Raw genomic sequence first — 18,732 nt, forward strand, 5'->3', positions numbered from 1 at the left:
CAAGTAATGAAAACCTCTAATGTACATTGGAAACAACTTATTCGCAAAGTGTATATATCTATTTTATGCAATGGAAGATGCTATTTAGGAGAGCTTCTAAATTGTTTTCCCTCCCCTATTCCTATGATTAGACAGCAAAGTGCTTACTTTGGAGGTTAAATACCTTCTTTTAATTGTACTGTGCTCACGCCAGTTTCTGAATCCTAAGAAAAACGAGCTTTTGAATATGATATGTTGTCACAGGGCTTTCTGATTGAATTGAACTATTTTATTTCATTTCACAGCGCCTCTACAGATCTGTCTATGAAAAGAATAAGATGAAAATCCACATTGTGCCAGACATGGTAGAGCTTATGACTGCCAAGGATACCCAGAAGAAAGTCAGTGAAGTTGATTATCGCCTCCATCTGCATGAATGGATCTGCCACCCAGACCTGCAGATCAATAGCCATGTCAGGAAAGTCACAGATCAGATCAGTGATGTAAGCACATTGGTTTTCTGTAAAATCATTATTTACCCCCAAAATAAAGTGGAACCAGTATCTTATGTTTCTGTCCCTCTTGTTCTACTCATCAATAACTTTATTTATTATTCAATCTCTGACCAGCTTCAGGTATCATCCTTTTAGGAAAAGTAGACTAAGTAATCTTTTGAGATCATGGGATAGTAGAAAGAGTGTTGAACCTAATGTCCCAAAATTTCATTTCAAATCTCAGTTCTGATACTTTGCTACACATGTGACTTGGGAAAGCACTTAAATTTCCCTGGTCCTAGTTTCCTCATTAGTAAATAAGGTTCCTTCCAGGTCTTGATTTCTTATCTATGTCCAAGATCTCTATTCTTTTGTGTTAGTAAAATTACTATATCAAATAGTTATGTGATATCCTTTGCACCGTTATGAGAGAAGGAAATACAATAATTTTTGCATTTTTAATTTTTTAATTGATTTGTTCTTCTGGACCTGTGAGTTTAGTGGTAGAGAACATCTAGTATGCATAAATATTTATTTATATAGATTTATATTTATATTTATTTATATAGATCCCTGTATTTATATAGATCATCAACTCATTTTAAACTTAAAGTCTTAGAAAGTTTTAGGGACACTAAAAGTTTAAGGGGATTGCTAATAGTCATGCAAGGTCAATGCATTAGATTTATTCCAAGTCCTACTCTCAATGCCCTCCATCATGCTTCCTATCATTCTTATTGTTAGCTTTAAAAATATATAACATACATAAATATTATATATGGGTATGTGAATATATACATAATAAAAAGGATGAAAGGCAGAAGGAAAAGGAAAAACAAGAGAATGATGAGTAGGAGGGAAAGAATATATGTATTGAATTTTTTCCCATCTGTTGAAACCCTGTAGATTGTCTATAAGGATGACCTCAATTGGCTGAAAGGTATTGGTTGTTTCGTCTGGGACACTCCTGAAATTCTACATGCAAAACATGCCTATGATCTGCGTGATGATGTAAGTTTAACTTAATTTGACTTAACTAATATATGAATATTTATTAATGTATAACGTGTATATAGTACATATATATTCATATGCATTTGAATATATACACATATGTTTTTGTATGCATGTCATATACATAAATATATATATAAATGTATATTTTATACACATACACACACAAATATGCCAGTATCTATCTTATCTCCCATTACCTCTTAAGACTAAAAGGAAGGAAAGGAAACAAATCATCTTTGTGGTCTTGGGTTAAGAGTTAGGAACAGCAAATGCAGCCTTATCATAGACAGTGAGATCTCTTAACAGGTTTAAATTTAAGTAACTTTAAATGATGTGAAGAATTGGCTGGAACTAAAGAGAAAGACAAATGATTTACTAGATGAGCCACAGACCTTAGAACCCCACGTCCATGCAGTCTTGCTGTGGTCTTTCTCACACAGAAAGTCTTGCTAAAATGCTCTGTAGACGGGGCTTATTAATTTGCCTTTTGATAAAGCTTCAACCATTTTGGAATGTGTGATCATGTGAACTAAGACTGGTTAAAGGCCATTTTTCTGGTGAAATAAAGGCTCACCAAGTAAATTGACACAGGTTCCATGAAGAAGGTTTTAAAATATTAGACAAAACAGTTTTCAAGCATCTTCAAGTACTTACAAATACTCAATTTGAGCACAAGATATATACTCTTTTAAAGGATAGCTTAGAATGAGTTATAATTAGAAACAGACTATTACTATATTAGAGGCAGCTAGGTGGCCCAATAAACTTCTGTTCAGGCCATTAGGATGGCCTGAGAGTCAAAAGACCTAGTTCAAATCCAGCCTCAGATATTTAATATCTGTACAACTTTGCGTAAATCAGATAACCTCTTTCTGTGTCAGTTGTCTTATCTGTAAAATGAGGCAAATAATAACACCAACCTTCCAGAGTTGTGAGGATAAAATGAAATGATATGTGTAAAATGCTTTTCAAACCTCAAAATGCTATGAAATAATATTTGTATAGCTCTTTGCAAATCTTAAAGTACAACATAAATGTTTACTACCAATAATAATAATAATAATCTGCATTTCTTTCAAAATAATCTTATAATAGATTATTCACTAATTCACACTGGCTTCCCCCAGCTTTTTTATATCACTGGGGTATTTCTGTAGTGGATTTTATTTTTTAATAATGCATTATGCAAATGAAGCTTCAAAAAGTTTGAAGGAGCACTGTTGAATATAGCTGTTGCAAATAACAAAAAAAATACATTTTAGGGAGAAATCAGTTTTAGAAGAAAATAGTAGGATAATGATGTAACCCCAATAATTTCCTCTTTTCTCTTCCCTCCCTTTGTCTCTTTCCTTCTTCCTATAGATAAAATACAAATCTCATGTAATGAAAACAAGAAATGACTACAAATTGGTCACAGATACACCAGTTTATGTACAGGCAGTCAAAAGTGGCCAACAACTGAGTGATGTAAGTGCCTGTGTGTAAAAATTTTTTAGGTAGTGTGGGCTCAAAGAGAGAGATATAGGTCATATTGTCCCAGAACTATATACCTTTCTTGCTGAGAGATGAGACCTTAGGATTTTCATGCTTCTTATAAGAGACTATTTTTTTAAAAAAAATTTAAAATTTAAAAATTTTTTATCATCTACATTATTATTGTTATAATTTCCTGGTACAAAAGCTTAAGTCAATGAACTAGAGATTTGGAGTTTCAAAAATGTTTTTCATGTTGAAGTATGTTAGTGGCTCAGCAGTTTTATAGATGTGAATGTTCTTATTTATCCATATCTTCTTGATCCACATAATTCTTATCCATGTCTTCCATCAATGTTCACTGGGAGTCTAAACATGTTGCTAAGTAAATGGAGATAAATAGTGTTGCTTTGCAGCCCTGGAATTTTATCCTTATAAATCACATTTGACCCTACTTTTCCAAGTTAGATAACACTGTGGATAAAGTGCTGGACCTGGAGTTAGGAAGATATGAGTTGACAACTGGCCCTAGACACTTAATAGCTGGATGACCCTGGGCAAGTTACTTAATGTGTGCTTGCTTCAGTTTCCTTAACTGTAAAATGGATATAATCTGCCAAAGTTGTTATGACAATAAAGTGAGATGATATTTTTAAAGTGCTACCTAAATGCTTAGCCATTATCATTCTCTGAAGAAGAAAAAATGTTCCAATGTATTTCTTTATCATTTTCAATTTTAAAAAGTACTAACTCTTATTTCTGCCAGATTGGCTTTTTCCCTTTTTTGGATATATAAGATCCCACTTCTATTCAACAGATTAGATGGTTCACAAAAGATAGTTTTCCAGTAGGAAACAAAGCTGCAAGCTTAAAGCTCCTTCTCCCTATTTTTAGAACTACCTTTTCAGCTATTTCGCAGCAAAATCAGATAGAAAAGCATTCTCAAAGAAAGGATGACCCTGTTTCCAGTCTCACCTCTAACACATATTGGCTGAGTAACTTTAGGCAAGTCATTTACTTTCAGTTCCCAAGTAACTTCTAAGAATCTAAATTGTGGAAGAGGTACTACTTTGCACTCTTCATCTAGGTTCTCCTCCTAGAATTCCCCACTCCAGTGAAATTATAGAACCAGATTTTTTATATAATTGATCTATTTGTTCATTTGACAAATTCCCATGTTCTCAGAGGATTGATTACCTTGGGCTCCCCAAATTAGAAAAGATTTGAGCTTCCATTTCAGTTCAGTGAAAACCAGTTCTTTAAAAGTGCTAGTCCTATCAAGGAAATATTGTTAGTCAGCTCACTTTGGGTTTTCTTCCGCCAGGCTGTCTACCGTCATGAATATATACATAATGTTAGAGGTAAAGTGGCTCCCACTACTAAAACAGTGGATTTGGACCGGTCACTTCATGCTCATAAACTTCAGAGTGAGGTGAGTATTGAAAATCCATTTGTAATAGTATTTTTTGAGTCTGGTATAGAATCAGGAGGGATGAGCTCTGATCCCATGACAGACAGGGGAAGTAGCTTATTCCCAACTCAGAAGAAAAGGACTGACTGACTCCGGGAATTATAAACTCTTGAACATACTTGAGGTCATATGAGTTGAAAAGAAAACCTACATCTAACTTGTATTTCCTCTTGATTATCCAAGGTCTGAATTTATAAATCAGTCTATCAACATGGTTGCTAGAGCACTGGATTTAGAGACCCAGTATTTTAATTCCAACTTACTACATATATCACTTAGGACAAGATTATTTCTCGCTTTTCTTCATCTATTAAGTGATAAAATTGTCCTAAATGATCTCTACAATCCCTTCCAGTCCTATGTCTATTACTTTGTGATCCTATGACAAATATTAAGCACATGCATTAGGTTCCAAAGTTGGGATATCTGGTGCTGGTCTTTCTGTATATAAGTCATGGCTCATGCAATGTCACTTAGTGGGGTCAGAGGCTATGATGGAGTTCAGCTCCTTGTTTCTTCTCCTTCTTCTAGGTCTTTCCAAAAGAGTTCAGGGTCAAATAAATTTCCTCTACAATTATCTTCTTGCCCCAATCCAAGAGCAAAGGTAGAAAGGTCTGACATCCTTCAAGAACTCGATAGCTTGTTATTTTCTGATATATTTGTCTTATCTCAGTCAGCACAAAGACGTTGGGATTTATTGAGAAACCCCGTATAAGCTTTGTCTTTTATGTCCTTAACCTGGATCAACCACTTAACAATAGATATCATTTTAACTTCTCTTTTCATACTTTTCTCTGCAGTATTTATATCGAAAAGATGGCTTACGGTACCTCCCTACTGGATACAGGATTCCAGGAGATGCTCCCAACTTTAAGAAGGCTAAGGAGGCCCAATACATGAGTAGTTATGTAAGTAATATCCTCAAGTAAAAGGTACAGAGGTAATAGTTTGAAGTTTTGGGGGTATCATGGATCTAATGTTTGACAGCTTTAACTACTTAGAACAAGGCTACTTCTATCCTCCAGTCTTACAAGTTCAACCTAATATACAGAGGGAAGAAGTAAATACAACAACCCACTGGCCTCAAATGTGGCAATTGGGTATTGTCTTCACCTACACCTTAGATCACTGAGTCAGAACAAGTAGCCATGGTCTAGTTAAAGATGTAGACCAATTAACTTTGCTTTGTTTCATAATCCTATACTTTATCCCAATTGCCATCCTATAGATATAAGCAATTGGTCACCCAGGGACCTTAGATGATAAACCATAGCCAGATCCATGCTCTCTCCCTTCCTCTCCTCTCTCTCCTTCTCTCTCTCTCTCCCTCCCTCTCTCTGATATTGTATCCCTATCCTCTCATTGCCACATTACTCCCCACAGACTTTTTTCCAGTATTCATTTTCATAGCTAACTCTATTATCAGAATCATGCTAAAAACTTTCCCCTTAACACTAAATTCATAAGAATTTTCAAACCAAAAAGTGTTTTTTTCTCCTGTATGGACTAGAAGACTATAAATTGTAATGTTGCCTCTCCCTTTAAAAAATTGTTTTTTCCCCCTAAATCTGACTTTTCTTTTACAGTTTAAATACAAAGAAGTCTATGAACATCTTAAGGCAAATGGATATACTCTTGGTCCCAAGGATGTTCCATTTGTTCACGTCCGGAGAGCCAACCAAGTTACCAGTGAGGTATTGTGACTATTGACTATGGAGTTAAATATTTCATTTTAGTAGATAAGTGTTTGTTAGAAAAATGTTAAAGAATCAAGCTGAATCCAGCACCAGTCTCAAATGTCAGCAAGGCAAGAGAGCTTTCACTTTGTCACTAGTCTCACTTTTGTGACTTTTATAATTGGCAATGTGCCTTTCCATTGAAAGACGAATTCCATAATACAAGGCTTCTCTGTCTGCTTTCTTCTGCAGAGCATTTCAAGGGGTGAATTAACAGAGAAGGATACATACAGTGACTGTCTTTTCTAGAAAAAAAATTAATAGTAATTTTAAAGAAAACTCCCCTTGGTGTATTTATTTCTGAACCAATGAATTTTCAGTGTGGTCTTCAAGTAAAATTGCTTTTTGGTCTAATTATTAAAAATAATCTTATCTTTTATGACTATTCCTTCTAATTTTTGCTTTTATTTTGTCCTTAGCCTCTCTTCTTTTATTAAAAAAAACACACTTTATTTTATGCTTTCCCTATTTCAAATCATCTCCCCTTCCAAAATAGCTGGGGTATTTGATTGTTGACTAATAAACGCATACTTTGATTACCTTATCCTGCACTAAGCATTTCACATATTTTTTCCCTTCCTCTGACATAGCGCCTATATAGAGAATTATACCACAAATTAAAGGACAAGATTCATACCACTCCAGATACACCTGAAATTCGTCAAGTCAAAAAAACGCAAGAAGCTGTCAGTGAAGTATGTCTTTTTCCAGATCAAGGGGCAAGTGGTTGAAATTTAACTCTGAATTCAAAAGTTATATTTTTGAATTTAACATGGTTGGTTCCCCCCCTCTTTTAGCTGATCTACAAATCTGACTTCTTCAGGATGAGAGGACACATGATCTCCTTGCCATATACACCTCAAGTGATACATTGCCGCTACGTGGGAGATATCACAAGTGATGTAAGCAACTCACAGGAGCCCTAGTGGTTAGGGTAGGACTTGGAGAGGGCCATCTTGGTTCAGAGCCTAAGTTTCCATTCCAGCTACTTACTCTAAGGCATTCCACATGCTCTAAGTAGCTGATAACCGATGCTCTTTAGAGTTTCTTCTTTTCCTTTTTACATCTTTTCACTTCCTATGTGAATTTTTCTGAGGAATGCTCATTTCCCACAGCTTATCTGAAGTGATCACAATCATCAAATAACTAGAAAATTTAAGGAACTCACTTAACTCTTCTGCATGTTTCAGAAGATTTGATTTCCTCCCCACCCCCATCAATTTATTTTTTAGCATCAATTCCCCTTTTACCTCTCACCCCATATTGTTTAATATTCTTAAATAACTGCCTTTCACTCTTGCCTCATCTGTCTTTCAAAAGTCACACTGTTGCTGTCCAAGGTTCTCTATGTATGGCCCCTATGTAAAATGGGGAAATAATGTCTATTGAATTATCTCTTAAGATCAGGGACTGTACAGCCCTGAAGTCAGGAGGACCTGAGTTCAAATCTGGCCTCAGACACTTAACACTTCCTAGCTGTGTGACCCTGGGCAAGTCACTAAACCCCAGTTGCCTCAGGGGGGAAAAAGGATCAAGGATTGGAGGCTTTAATGAAAGCATCAATGATTGATTTGACATGAAATAAATTGGTTGAGTCTATAGAGGGAATGTTAAATTAAAATAAAATTAATCTATAAATATGTGTTGAGTGTGTTTTATTTTGCCCATTTTTGAACTTTTAACTCTGCCACCTTTATTTCTATTATGGCTTCACAGATTAAGTACAAAGAGGATTTACAAATATTGAAGGGCTTAGGATGCTTCCTCTATGATACCCCTGACATGGTCCGTTCCCGTCATCTGCGTAAGCTTTGGGTAAGTTCCATCCCTACAATCTCACTTGCCATATTGATGTACCTGATGTCTCTAGTGTTGGGAAGGAGAAGATAACATATGTACTATTGCTTCTGGGGTAAAAATGCTTATGATCCTGCCTGGGCACTGACAAACCATTTGAAAGAGATATGTCCCTGAACTAACATAGATAACGAGTTCAATTAACATAAGAAGAGAGGGAAGAGATGGCTTTTGCCCACCAGGAGAGGTATAGGACACATAGAAAGCTTTGCTGTATTTATGCCTAATTTTAATAAATGCTTTAGAGAAAAACATATGTTAATGAGAGTCACTAGAAGGGCTAATAATTATGTCTTACCTGCAAGAGACATCTATAATCTATTATTTTTTTCCTAGTCTAACTACCTGTATACTGATAAGGCAAGGAAAGAGAGAGACAAATATAGTGTTGTGCTGGACACGCCTGAATACAGAAAAGTGCAAGAACTGAAGACACATCTGAGTGAGGTGAGAATGTTTGTTTTACCTCTCAATTCACTTGTGCTAGATGGGGAATGACCACAATACTTTCTTTTTAAAAAAAATTTTTTATGAACTTAAACATGAACCTTTCATATAGAAAGTAGAATAGAGATTATATATGAAATTATCACTATTACAGATAGTCTGTTTTTAAAGCATATATTAAATTTAACACAATAATATCAATCCTACCCTATTTTCCAATATCTCCTAAACTTCCTTCCATTGTCTTCTGTGTATTTTTTTAATTATTTGTGGAATCTTTTATTCTTTCTTTCTCTTTATTTTTGCATCATTATTATTCCTTCCCATTTTCCTCAACCCTTCTCTCTCCCTCAAAAGCCCTTTTGTAACAAATAAGTTTATAGTAAAACAAACCTATGATTCTTTCAGTTTGTAATTTCACCTGTAGCTGATCTTTGTCTCATGCAGAAATTCTTTGCACTATTCAATGCTCTCCCTCTGCCATTAACTAGCTATGACACACTAAGCAAATCAGTTTACTGCATTAGGTCTTAATTTCCTCATCTGTGAGAAAGGGATAATAATTATAACTGCCCTACTTAATGAACAAGGAATTATAAAGATAAAATGAAAGAAAAACACAAAGGAATTTAGAAAGTTGAAAATACTACATAGATGTTAGATGTTCTTATAAGTATTATTGATTGTTTATGGGGGAAAAACAATCAAGTCAGTCCATCATCTGTCCATTTTATTGCCCCATCAGCTTACATTGATGTAGTTAAAGCATAAAAAGTATCAGCAGCTGGATCAGTTCCTTTTTTTCAATCATTTCAACAATTTCTAATTAGAAATGATTTATGTTTTTAGACTTAGAAATATATGTACATATATGAAATATATATGTATGTAGTCATATAGATGTAGCCATAATCATGTATATTTATATATGACCAGGCTACTAGTATAAGACTTTCTGTACTTAACTAGACTTATTCTCAAAATAGGACAGCCTAAAGCCTTCCTAGCAGGAGAGAGCTTACCAGAGCTTTTATTCCATTATTACAACCATTAAAAATCTCTATTATACTAAGAGGTATAAAAGGAATATTATCATGGAGGATATCAACAGGGAATACAAATTGAAGAGGAGTTCCCATTTGGATGTTGAAATTATCAAGTTTTTCCTTGTTGCAGATAACAATGTATTAATTAAATCATGCTACAAAACACTTCACAACTTCTGAAATGAGAACTATAATCATATCAAAAAAGTTAACACCAGCTATCTGTATATGAAAGACTAAATGATTGTTCAGACTATAATAGGATATATAGGTAATTGAACAAGGTATAAGGTTGGTCCATCTGGACAACATGTTAGGCAGATAAACAATGAATTGGCCCAGAAATGAATAGGAGGTGGAGTATGAGAGAGAGAAGGAGGAGAAGGAAAAGGAAAGGGAAGGAGAGGGAGAAGGAGAAGGAGAAGGAGAGGGAGAAGGAGAGGGAAAGAGAAAAAGAAAGGAAGAAGAAGAGGGAGAAGGAGAGGGAGAGAGAGAGGGGAAGAGATGGACGGATAGGGACTGAGGGAAGGAGGGAGGAGGGAGGGAGAAAAAGTAAGCATTCATTATGTACAAAGCTCTGGGGATACAAATCAAGCAAGCTGGAAAGTCCCTGTCCTATTAGAGGATGACAGTACATAATAAGATGCTGGAAAAGGAGCTTCGGAGATGATAGTGTGGCTTAGTGAAAGTCAAGAAATGAGGTACATTTCATTTAGAAACTTACACAATGCTTTTAAGCTCCACTTTTTAGCATCAATATTCTTTCAGTTATGCTGTCTACCTCCTAAGAAATAGAATTATATGTCACACAAAGAGCAGACCTGAGGCATATGATGGGTTTATAGTAAGTGGCAATATGTTACCAGTGAAGAAATATACAGCAAAACTGTAAAAAAATTATTAAATAAATATAAGTTTTGAAAATGGAGTGGGCCAGTCACATGGGTAGAGAAAGGGAAAAAATAATGAACAATCCATATACTTCTTGGGTAATTACTTAATGTCAAGAGAACTAATTACCCTGCCTACCCCGACAGAACAATATATGAGAAGATATGGACAAAAATGACACAGAATCAAAAGGCATAGATAGGTTGCCATCTCTTGAGGAGAGATCCTACATTAATTGCTTGTCTTTTGTTTCTATGACATATCAATATGATCTTCATTTATTTTTATTTATTTCATTTTCATTGTCCTACTATGGTTCTCTTTTGTTCAATTAGGTTCAATAAATGTTATTTTGAAACATTTCTAACAATGTTGATAATGGCTTGTTTTATGTTTAGTTGGTGTACAGAGCTGTAGGCAAGAAGCAGAAATCAATATTTACTTCCATTCTTGATACTCCTGACTTTTTAAGAGCCAAGAAGGGACAAAAGCTTCAGAGCCAGGTGAGAAAACTTAATGGGAAATATAGAATAATAATGCTTCTGATGCTACCCCACATGTGGTCCCCCTTCAGTAGTTGACTGGGGATGTTCATTTTTGGCTTCTGTAACAATGTTCTTCCTAAAATGGGGGAGGGGACGTGGCATGTTTTAGGGTAATAGGCAATACTGCTTCTTATGCTTCTAAATAGTCAATGATAGCTTCCATGAATGAATGATCTATTATCTCCCCTAGAGTATCTAAAAAACTATACACAGACAAATAAAATTTCATTCCATGCATTGAGATATCAACTGATAAATCATGTTCCTTGTGGAAGATTCAATGGATGGGAATCTTCATCCTCCTTTCATTCCTTAAAGATGACCCTCAAAGGACAATTTTCATATGGAAGTCCACATTTCAATACCTCAAAAGATCCCTAATTATTCAGAAAATAAGTTTTTTATATCTGAATAATAATAAGAGTGAATTTCAGTGGCTAAAACCAAAGAATCATCACCTGATGGCCAACCATGTGGTGATGAGCTTCTCCAAACTTACCCAGGCTGGTCCAAGGATTATAAATAGGGTAATATTCTTAGACCTTCCTGCTTCATAGGGCTTGCTATCCCAAGCAGTACAAATATTTGAGAATGGATGAGTTTGACTATGTAGGGGGAAAGGGATAGAAAAAAGGAAAAAAAAGGTGGTTGTCCCATATGAATCCATGAAGAAGTAGAATTATGATGAGTTCATGGAAACTTATGCGTTTTGGGGGCTATGAAGGAAATTACAAGTGTCACAATACCAATTACAATGTTCTAATAATACTGTATCCCTTTCCTGTGTTTTTTATAGTATCTATATGTTGAATTGGCCACCAAAGAGAGACCCCATCATCGTGCTGGTAACCAGACTAAAGCCTTAAAGCATGCTAGAGATGTGAAGGACATGGTCAGTGAGGTAAGATAGAAAATCAACACTATTCCAAATGAAAACATAGCTCTGAAAGATGGTGAGACATTACCATTAAAATCTTCACCTTCAAACATCTACTCATAGTCATTTATGAAGAGTTCTTAGCTTGAATAAAAAGTAAATCTACATTCTTGAATATGAAGTATAATATTCCTAATTCCTGTGAAACTGGCACAACATCCTTCTGTGGCAGAGGCTTCAGTGGATGAAAAGCACTTGAACCTGAGTCTGATTCTCCCTCTTTGTTTTGTTCTTTAGAAAAAGTACAAAATTCAGTATGAAAAAATGAAGGACAGATACACTCCAGTCCCTGACACACCAATCCTCATCAGAGCTAAAAAGGCTTACTGGAATGCCAGTGATGTAAGTATCCTAGAAATGTGCTCTTCTCTTCCTGGTTCTTGTTCTTCTATGATGGGATAGAGTTAGGGTTGAAAGTATCTAAGATAACATGTAAAAATAATCAAACCATTTCTATATTACTAATGACCATATAACTCATGTCATACAACTAACATAAAGATGAATGAAATGTTAGCTGAAGACACAGCTGAGAGGAAGCTTCTACATATATAGTTTATCTTTATGCTAATGTAAATGAAATTTAGATTGTCTTCTCAAAGTGTCTTAGTATCATTTGGTAAGAAAAAACGTCAGTTCCTTAGTATTAGAATATATGATAATGATAAAATGACATTAATATTCTGATTCTACTAATTGCTCTAACCTTTTGGTATTTGCAAGTGACTTTCCAAGAAGATAAGTTTCAGGGCTTCTGCGAAGGAATTTCATCACTGAGACTTCCTTATATCAATAATATAATTTTATATATAATAAATATATATATAAATAAATATATAATAAATATAATTATAGGCATAAATCAAACATACATACATACATTGGCCATATAGGGATAGTCATAGGGACTACATTGCTTTAAATTTCATTGCTTTAAATAAGTCCTAAGTAAGCCATTGTAGGTTAGCCATTTCCCTGAAACTTATAGTCTTAGAAAGTTATTTCTCTCAATAAAATCCCAGAATGGGATCGTTAAGAGTCATAAATGACTGAAGCCACTGAATAAGAAACAAAAGTTTAAATGATTTGCCCAGGGTCACTGATCCCAGATGTGTTAGAGGCAAAACTTAAACCCAACTTCTCCCTGCTTTGAGTCCATTCTTCTAAGCACTACTCCATGCTCAGGTAAAATATTCATATTTTGAATAATGAAGATCATAGACTCATAATTTGAAGAGACTTTGATAATCACCTAATGCAACCCACTCATTTTACAAATAAGGAAATAAAATCAGAGGGGAGAAGTAACTTGTTTAAAGTTACATAAACAATAAGTGATAAGGTGGAATTTAAACCCATGTGGGCTGATTCCAAATCCAGTGTTTTTCCTGCTCTATCAAAATCAGCCATCATGGGATAGTCTCTTTACTAAAGTTAAATTTTAATGCCCAAGCTTAAATTACTCTATCCAATAATCCCAGAATCATGTTGCAGTTGAATCATAAATTGAGCTCATTTCTCTGCTTTCCCTCTGCCCCTACATTCATCACAGTACAAGCTCATTTTGAGATTTCTGGTCACTCAGTCAGGTGACTGCAAGTGTCTCTGCTAGACTACAAGGTGAATATATTCCAGTGCAGAGTGGTCCCCAGTGTGTAGCAAATTGGAAAGCTTACCCCAGGATTCATGATTTGTGAAGTTCTAGGTATTGTGGGGACGAGGCAGCTAGACTTTTTAGAGCTGCAACTGATGGAGAAAATGAAGTGCTATTTATTACCAGCTACTTTTTTGAAAAATAGACATATATGTAATGAACTCTCCAACACCCCTTTATCCAAACATCCCTTCTGGGTCATATGTAATTTCTTTGTGTCTTATCTCTCTTTCACCCAACATACTCTTCCCTTTCAAGAATATATTAAATGTACATTTAAACAGTTTCCTCCTACCTAAAAAATATTAGGGTGGTATATCACATAGTATGCTTTGTCCTAAAGGTTTGTATCTCTTAATGAGATGAATATTCCCGGGATGTGAGTGGTGGCTGGGCTTATAAACTGTAACATTTCTTTTCTTTTTCCCTGAGGCAATTGGGGTTAAGTGACTTGCCCAGGGTCACACAGCCAGGCAGTGTTAAGTGTCTGAGGTCAAATTTGAACTCGGGTCCTTCTGACTTCAGAGCTAGTACTCTATCCACTGCGCAACCTAGCTTCCCCTAAACCATAACTTTTTTTTTTTATTACAATATATGGTTGACATCTAGAAAATAAGTGGGTATAGTTATCTATGGTCATTATAGTGAATATTATTTCCAGTCCTGGGAGAATATCTAATCTATTTGCATAATAGCTAAGGTTAAAAGTAAAAGCAGGCATAATTCTTTTGATGAGAATCTGCTAAGAATACAAGAGAGTTGGTTATGTGCAGTCTACCTGATTGGGTCTAAAATCTGTCAGATATAAGGAGAAATCACAATCCTGTTTTAGTATCAGTGACCTTGAGTAAAAGAGCAAAACTACAAAACCAAACTTGAAGTTGAAATTTGATGTATCCAAAAATCACCACCAGAGCTCCAGAAAAGTTGCTCTTAATCAAGAAATAAAGGTGTTGGTGCACATTGTTATCTTGCCAGCTTAATCAACCTATTTTTCCCTCTCCTCCACTGAGTTTTGTTCAGACCTACAGTAAAGTTATTCAGATTTAAACCATGAGAAAAACTACGCTGGAGAGAGCCCTACAAGGTTGATTTCAATGCCTGTTTGTGATATATGTATTTCTATCTTTGCAGTTACGTTATAAAGAAACGTTCCATGCAACCAAAGGGAAATACCACACTGTGAAGGATGCCCTGGACATTGTCTATCATCGCAAGGTTACAGATGACATCAGCAGTGTATGTTACGAGTTTTTTTTTTTTTTACACTCATTTAAATGATGCTTTTCTCAAGCTTTTCTCTTATACATCTTATTTAGAGTTACTGTCCTGTAGCTGCCCACCCTGGTAGCATGAAGAGCTTGTCACAATTTAACACCACACTTTCTAAAATAAAACTAAATAGAGGGGACGAAATCAAACTGGTCAATAGGTGAGTCATGGTTTATTTTATCCCTGGGAAAGAATCATTCACTTTCTCTATGTTTCTGCCACAGGTGAAATACAAGGAGAAATATATGAACCAACTAGGAATCTGGATGTCAATTCCAGATCGCCCAGAACACTACCATCACCGAGCCGTCACTGATGCTGTCAGTGATGTGAGTCTTAAAATCTTTCTTTACTTTTGTTTAATAAAAACATGTATGTGTATTTGATCCCATCTATGTCATTAGTGATTCAAATTTCTGTAATTTTAAAAATTCTCAAGTTTTAAAGATGAAGAAAGCTAAATGATCCATCTCTAACTGAATTAAATAAAAGAGAAATAAAAGTTAAATTGACAAGACTTTTTTTCTCCTAAACTGACCATTAGCTTTCTAAGGAACAGAACTATTCCATGTTGATATATTCTAATATGGCTTGAGAGATGGTTATAATTGTTTTGATCCCCATGAAAGTGACAGATTCCATGTAGTCATTGCCATAGAATGATATTCAATGTATGAGTGAATCACTCATTCTATGATTTAAAAAAAATATATAAGGACAAAAAAGGCAAAATTTTTTCTTGGCCTTTAATTACTCATGTCACTCTATTTATACAGACTTTTGTATCAAGCCATATATATATATACTTAAAAGTGTTTTCACGATGATTTATTTTCAGGTTAAATATAAAGAGGATCTGACATGGCTTAAGGGCATTGGTTGCTATGCCCATGATACCCCTGACTTGATGTTGGCAGAACAGAACAAAACCCTTTATAGCAAGGTATGTCTATTTTTATGATGCTGGAATAATTGTCGTTTTGTTTTTGACAAAACTTAAGGACACAGAAGATCTCTCATTAGCTATTTGACCAAAAATAAAAAAGAAAGATTTCCCTACACAAAATTAAAAAGTATCCAATGGCATATTTAGGAATTAAGTAGAGTTTATAACAAGTCATTTGAAAACATATACTCAAATTAACTTTATAATCCATAATGTGAAAAGAATACAAGTAATTAAGAAATTCAGGTGAGGAAGGGGTAGGTTAATTAGTTGCCACAGTGGCTCACAGATGTGTCGTAGCTTTTAATTTTAATTAATTAATCCTTCTAATTAGATGCTAAACTCAATTGTTTCAGGAGTACATCTATTCAATTTTGGGTACCTGAAGTAAAGTAATGCAATTCTGCCTTTCCACTCTATAGAGGGAAGGAACAAGTATTTATTAAGTGCCAGGCACTAGTTTAGTATTTCATAAATGTTTTTCATTTAATTTCACAACAGCCCAGAAAAGTAGGTGCTATTATTATCCCCATTTTAAAGGTAAGGAAATTGAGGCAGATAGAGATTAAATAACTTGTCCCAGCTAGCAAAGTGTCTGAGGCTAGGCTTGAATTTAACTCAGCTCTTTATTCACTATTCCATCTAGACACCTCTAAGATTATATGCCTATTTCTACCCTCATTTCAGTTAAACTAATATTCTAAAAGGGAATCTTAATTCATCTGTACTTGACAATTTTAGTATTTACTTTATATTAATGTGCCATTTGGAAATGACTCTGTGAGAATTCATACTATCTATCAAAGACAAAGAATTTTTTTTAATACTACTACCTAGCTTGTGACTTTGGTCATTTAAATTCCCTTAACTTCAAGTTCCTCATTTATAAAATAGTAGCATTAAACTATGTTATAGTTAAAGTCTCAAAAATTCTGACATCATATAATTATCTATGATTAAATTCAGTGAATAAGTGGTATAAGGAATAGAGTGCTGACTTTACAGTCAGGAAGACTCATTTTCTTCAGTTTAAGTCTGGCCAGCTTCAGACATTTACTTACTAGCTATATGATTCTGGGCAAGCCACTTAACCCTGTTTGCCTCAGTTTCCTCACTTGTAACATGAGCTGAAGAAGAAAATAGCAAATCACCACAGTATCTCTGCCAAGAAATCCCCAAAAGAGGGCACAAAGAGTCAAACATGAGTGAAAAAGAGATTCAACAACAAACTCAGCGAAAACTATATTCATGTGAATGGATGAAAAACTATCCCCTTTTGAGTACTTAAGGCCTTCCCTTGAAATCAAAGATAATCATTATGGGCAGTGGAATAAAAGAAATGGGGCTTGAATACATTTTGCCTAAGGTGGAGATAGAAAGATTTATTATTAAAACAGCTAGTTGATTAAAAATGTCTTTTCAGGGTCTTCAGGTGAAAGCTCATTTTATTCACTGAATTAATTAATAAATTGGCATTAATTACAAATTATGCTTTAAAATTTGTCATACACCTTTTTATAACATCCCGCATCATAGCAATTTTTTAAATGACAACTTTCTATTTGCTTTCTTTAGTACAAGTACAAGGAATTATTTGAAAAGACAAAGTCTAATTTCAAGTACATAGCTGACTGTCCAATTAATAGGCATTTCAAATATGCAACTCAACTGATGGATGAGGTAAGTATGACCTTTTTATACTAGTCCTATTTATTCCCAATAAGTATTCTACAGTGCTTATTGAAATGAATTGAAATGATAGCAACAGAAAAAAACAGATTAAAGGCAAGAGAGAGAGAATCTCTATGTTACCACTAACCAATGGGATCTATAAAACATAAATAGCAAAGAAGGGTGCATCCAAAGTTTATTGGAACCTTCTGGGGAAAAAAACAAAACAAAACTGTTACTTGGGCCAAAATAAAGGTAGCATAGTCCTTATGCTTAAAAAAAGTTTAGTAAAACATAGAAATTAACCTACTGATCTGTAGATTTATGATAAAACTTGACTATTTGACATTCAGTCTTAGTAGGTAGATTTACCCCCTGCTTTGTTCAGATGAATATTTAGTTGAAATAACAAATCTGTTAAAAAAAAAATCAAGTACTAATAGAATGAAAACATTAGTGATGTGAGCTTAAGCACATAGGATTTAAGTCAGAGTCACCAGGATTCTCAGAATAATGCTGGTTGATTGACTAATTTAATGTTAGTTGTAGCCTAATAATTTGATAGATTGCAATGACAACAATCCAGAGATTTCTCTAAACATAAGTTTTACTCTATGACCTTATATATTTTTTCTTTTATCCAGAGAGAAAACCATTTGACAAATAGAATTTACCAGTATACTCTGCCACTCCTTCCTTAGACAATCCAACCATCTGTATATGATTACTAAGTTAATTTTAAAATAAAATCTTTGGAATTTTCAGCAATTCTTAGATTTACCTACAACTGGACAGTTTTATTTTTAATTTGCTGTTTTGCCTTTTTTTTGTAGAGGTGGCTTAAAATAAAAGAGAAAGGTTAAAAATGATGATAGACACACCAATTACTTGAAAAACTAAAAATGTAGCCTAATTGTTTGATTACTTTGTTAATTTGATTTGTCAAGCGCTTGTTTAATTTTTATTAAGATTCTCTATCTGTGAGATTCTGAAGAAACTCTGCCAAGCCTTCCTACTGGTGTGTAAAAAAACTCAAGCATTTTCTAAAATTTTATTTGCACATGGATAAAATGAGCTATTGCCAGAAATCTCAGATTTCTTGAATAATTGCAAGATTTTATTGATGCTTAGCTTTTTGGCACTTATGATGCCCAACTTTATTTTAAATAGATCATAAGGAATAATGAAATCTGGCGTTGTTAATGGCATCATAATTAAAGATGGTATATGGGTAGGTACAAAGTACTTATATTTCAGTGTCCTTGAAACCCTGCACATTCTTCCCACATCCCATTT

At 34.5% G+C, this 18,732-nt stretch overlaps 1 protein-coding gene across 31 annotated transcripts in view; it reads left to right on the plus strand.

The window, feature by feature from the left end:
- The window catches only part of NEB (nebulin), a 207,472-nt gene that overhangs the window by 142,482 nt on the left and 46,258 nt on the right, over window positions 1-18,732 (plus strand). For 30 of the 31 annotated variants that reach the window (XM_051986439.1, XM_051986409.1, XM_051986440.1 and 27 more), the window contains 17 exons: window positions 285-482; window positions 1,380-1,484; window positions 2,853-2,957; window positions 4,288-4,395; window positions 5,235-5,342; window positions 6,021-6,128; window positions 6,761-6,865; window positions 6,968-7,072; window positions 7,887-7,985; window positions 8,364-8,474; window positions 10,810-10,914; window positions 11,753-11,857; window positions 12,131-12,235; window positions 14,682-14,786; window positions 15,044-15,148; window positions 15,658-15,762; window positions 17,341-17,445. In XM_051986439.1, coding sequence (XP_051842399.1) covers window positions 285-482; window positions 1,380-1,484; window positions 2,853-2,957; window positions 4,288-4,395; window positions 5,235-5,342; window positions 6,021-6,128; window positions 6,761-6,865; window positions 6,968-7,072; window positions 7,887-7,985; window positions 8,364-8,474; window positions 10,810-10,914; window positions 11,753-11,857; window positions 12,131-12,235; window positions 14,682-14,786; window positions 15,044-15,148; window positions 15,658-15,762; window positions 17,341-17,445 — 1,887 coding nt within the window. Of the gene's footprint in view, window positions 1-284; window positions 483-1,379; window positions 1,485-2,852; window positions 2,958-4,287; window positions 4,396-5,234; window positions 5,343-6,020; window positions 6,129-6,760; window positions 6,866-6,967; window positions 7,073-7,886; window positions 7,986-8,363; window positions 8,475-10,809; window positions 10,915-11,752; window positions 11,858-12,130; window positions 12,236-14,681; window positions 14,787-15,043; window positions 15,149-15,657; window positions 15,763-17,340; window positions 17,446-18,080 lie in introns of all 31 variants that reach the window. The other variant, XM_051986437.1, reaches the window with a different exon arrangement.

This window comes from Antechinus flavipes, chromosome 3, assembly GCF_016432865.1.
Source record: "Antechinus flavipes isolate AdamAnt ecotype Samford, QLD, Australia chromosome 3, AdamAnt_v2, whole genome shotgun sequence".
NCBI classification, from domain to species: domain Eukaryota; kingdom Metazoa; phylum Chordata; class Mammalia; order Dasyuromorphia; family Dasyuridae; genus Antechinus; species Antechinus flavipes.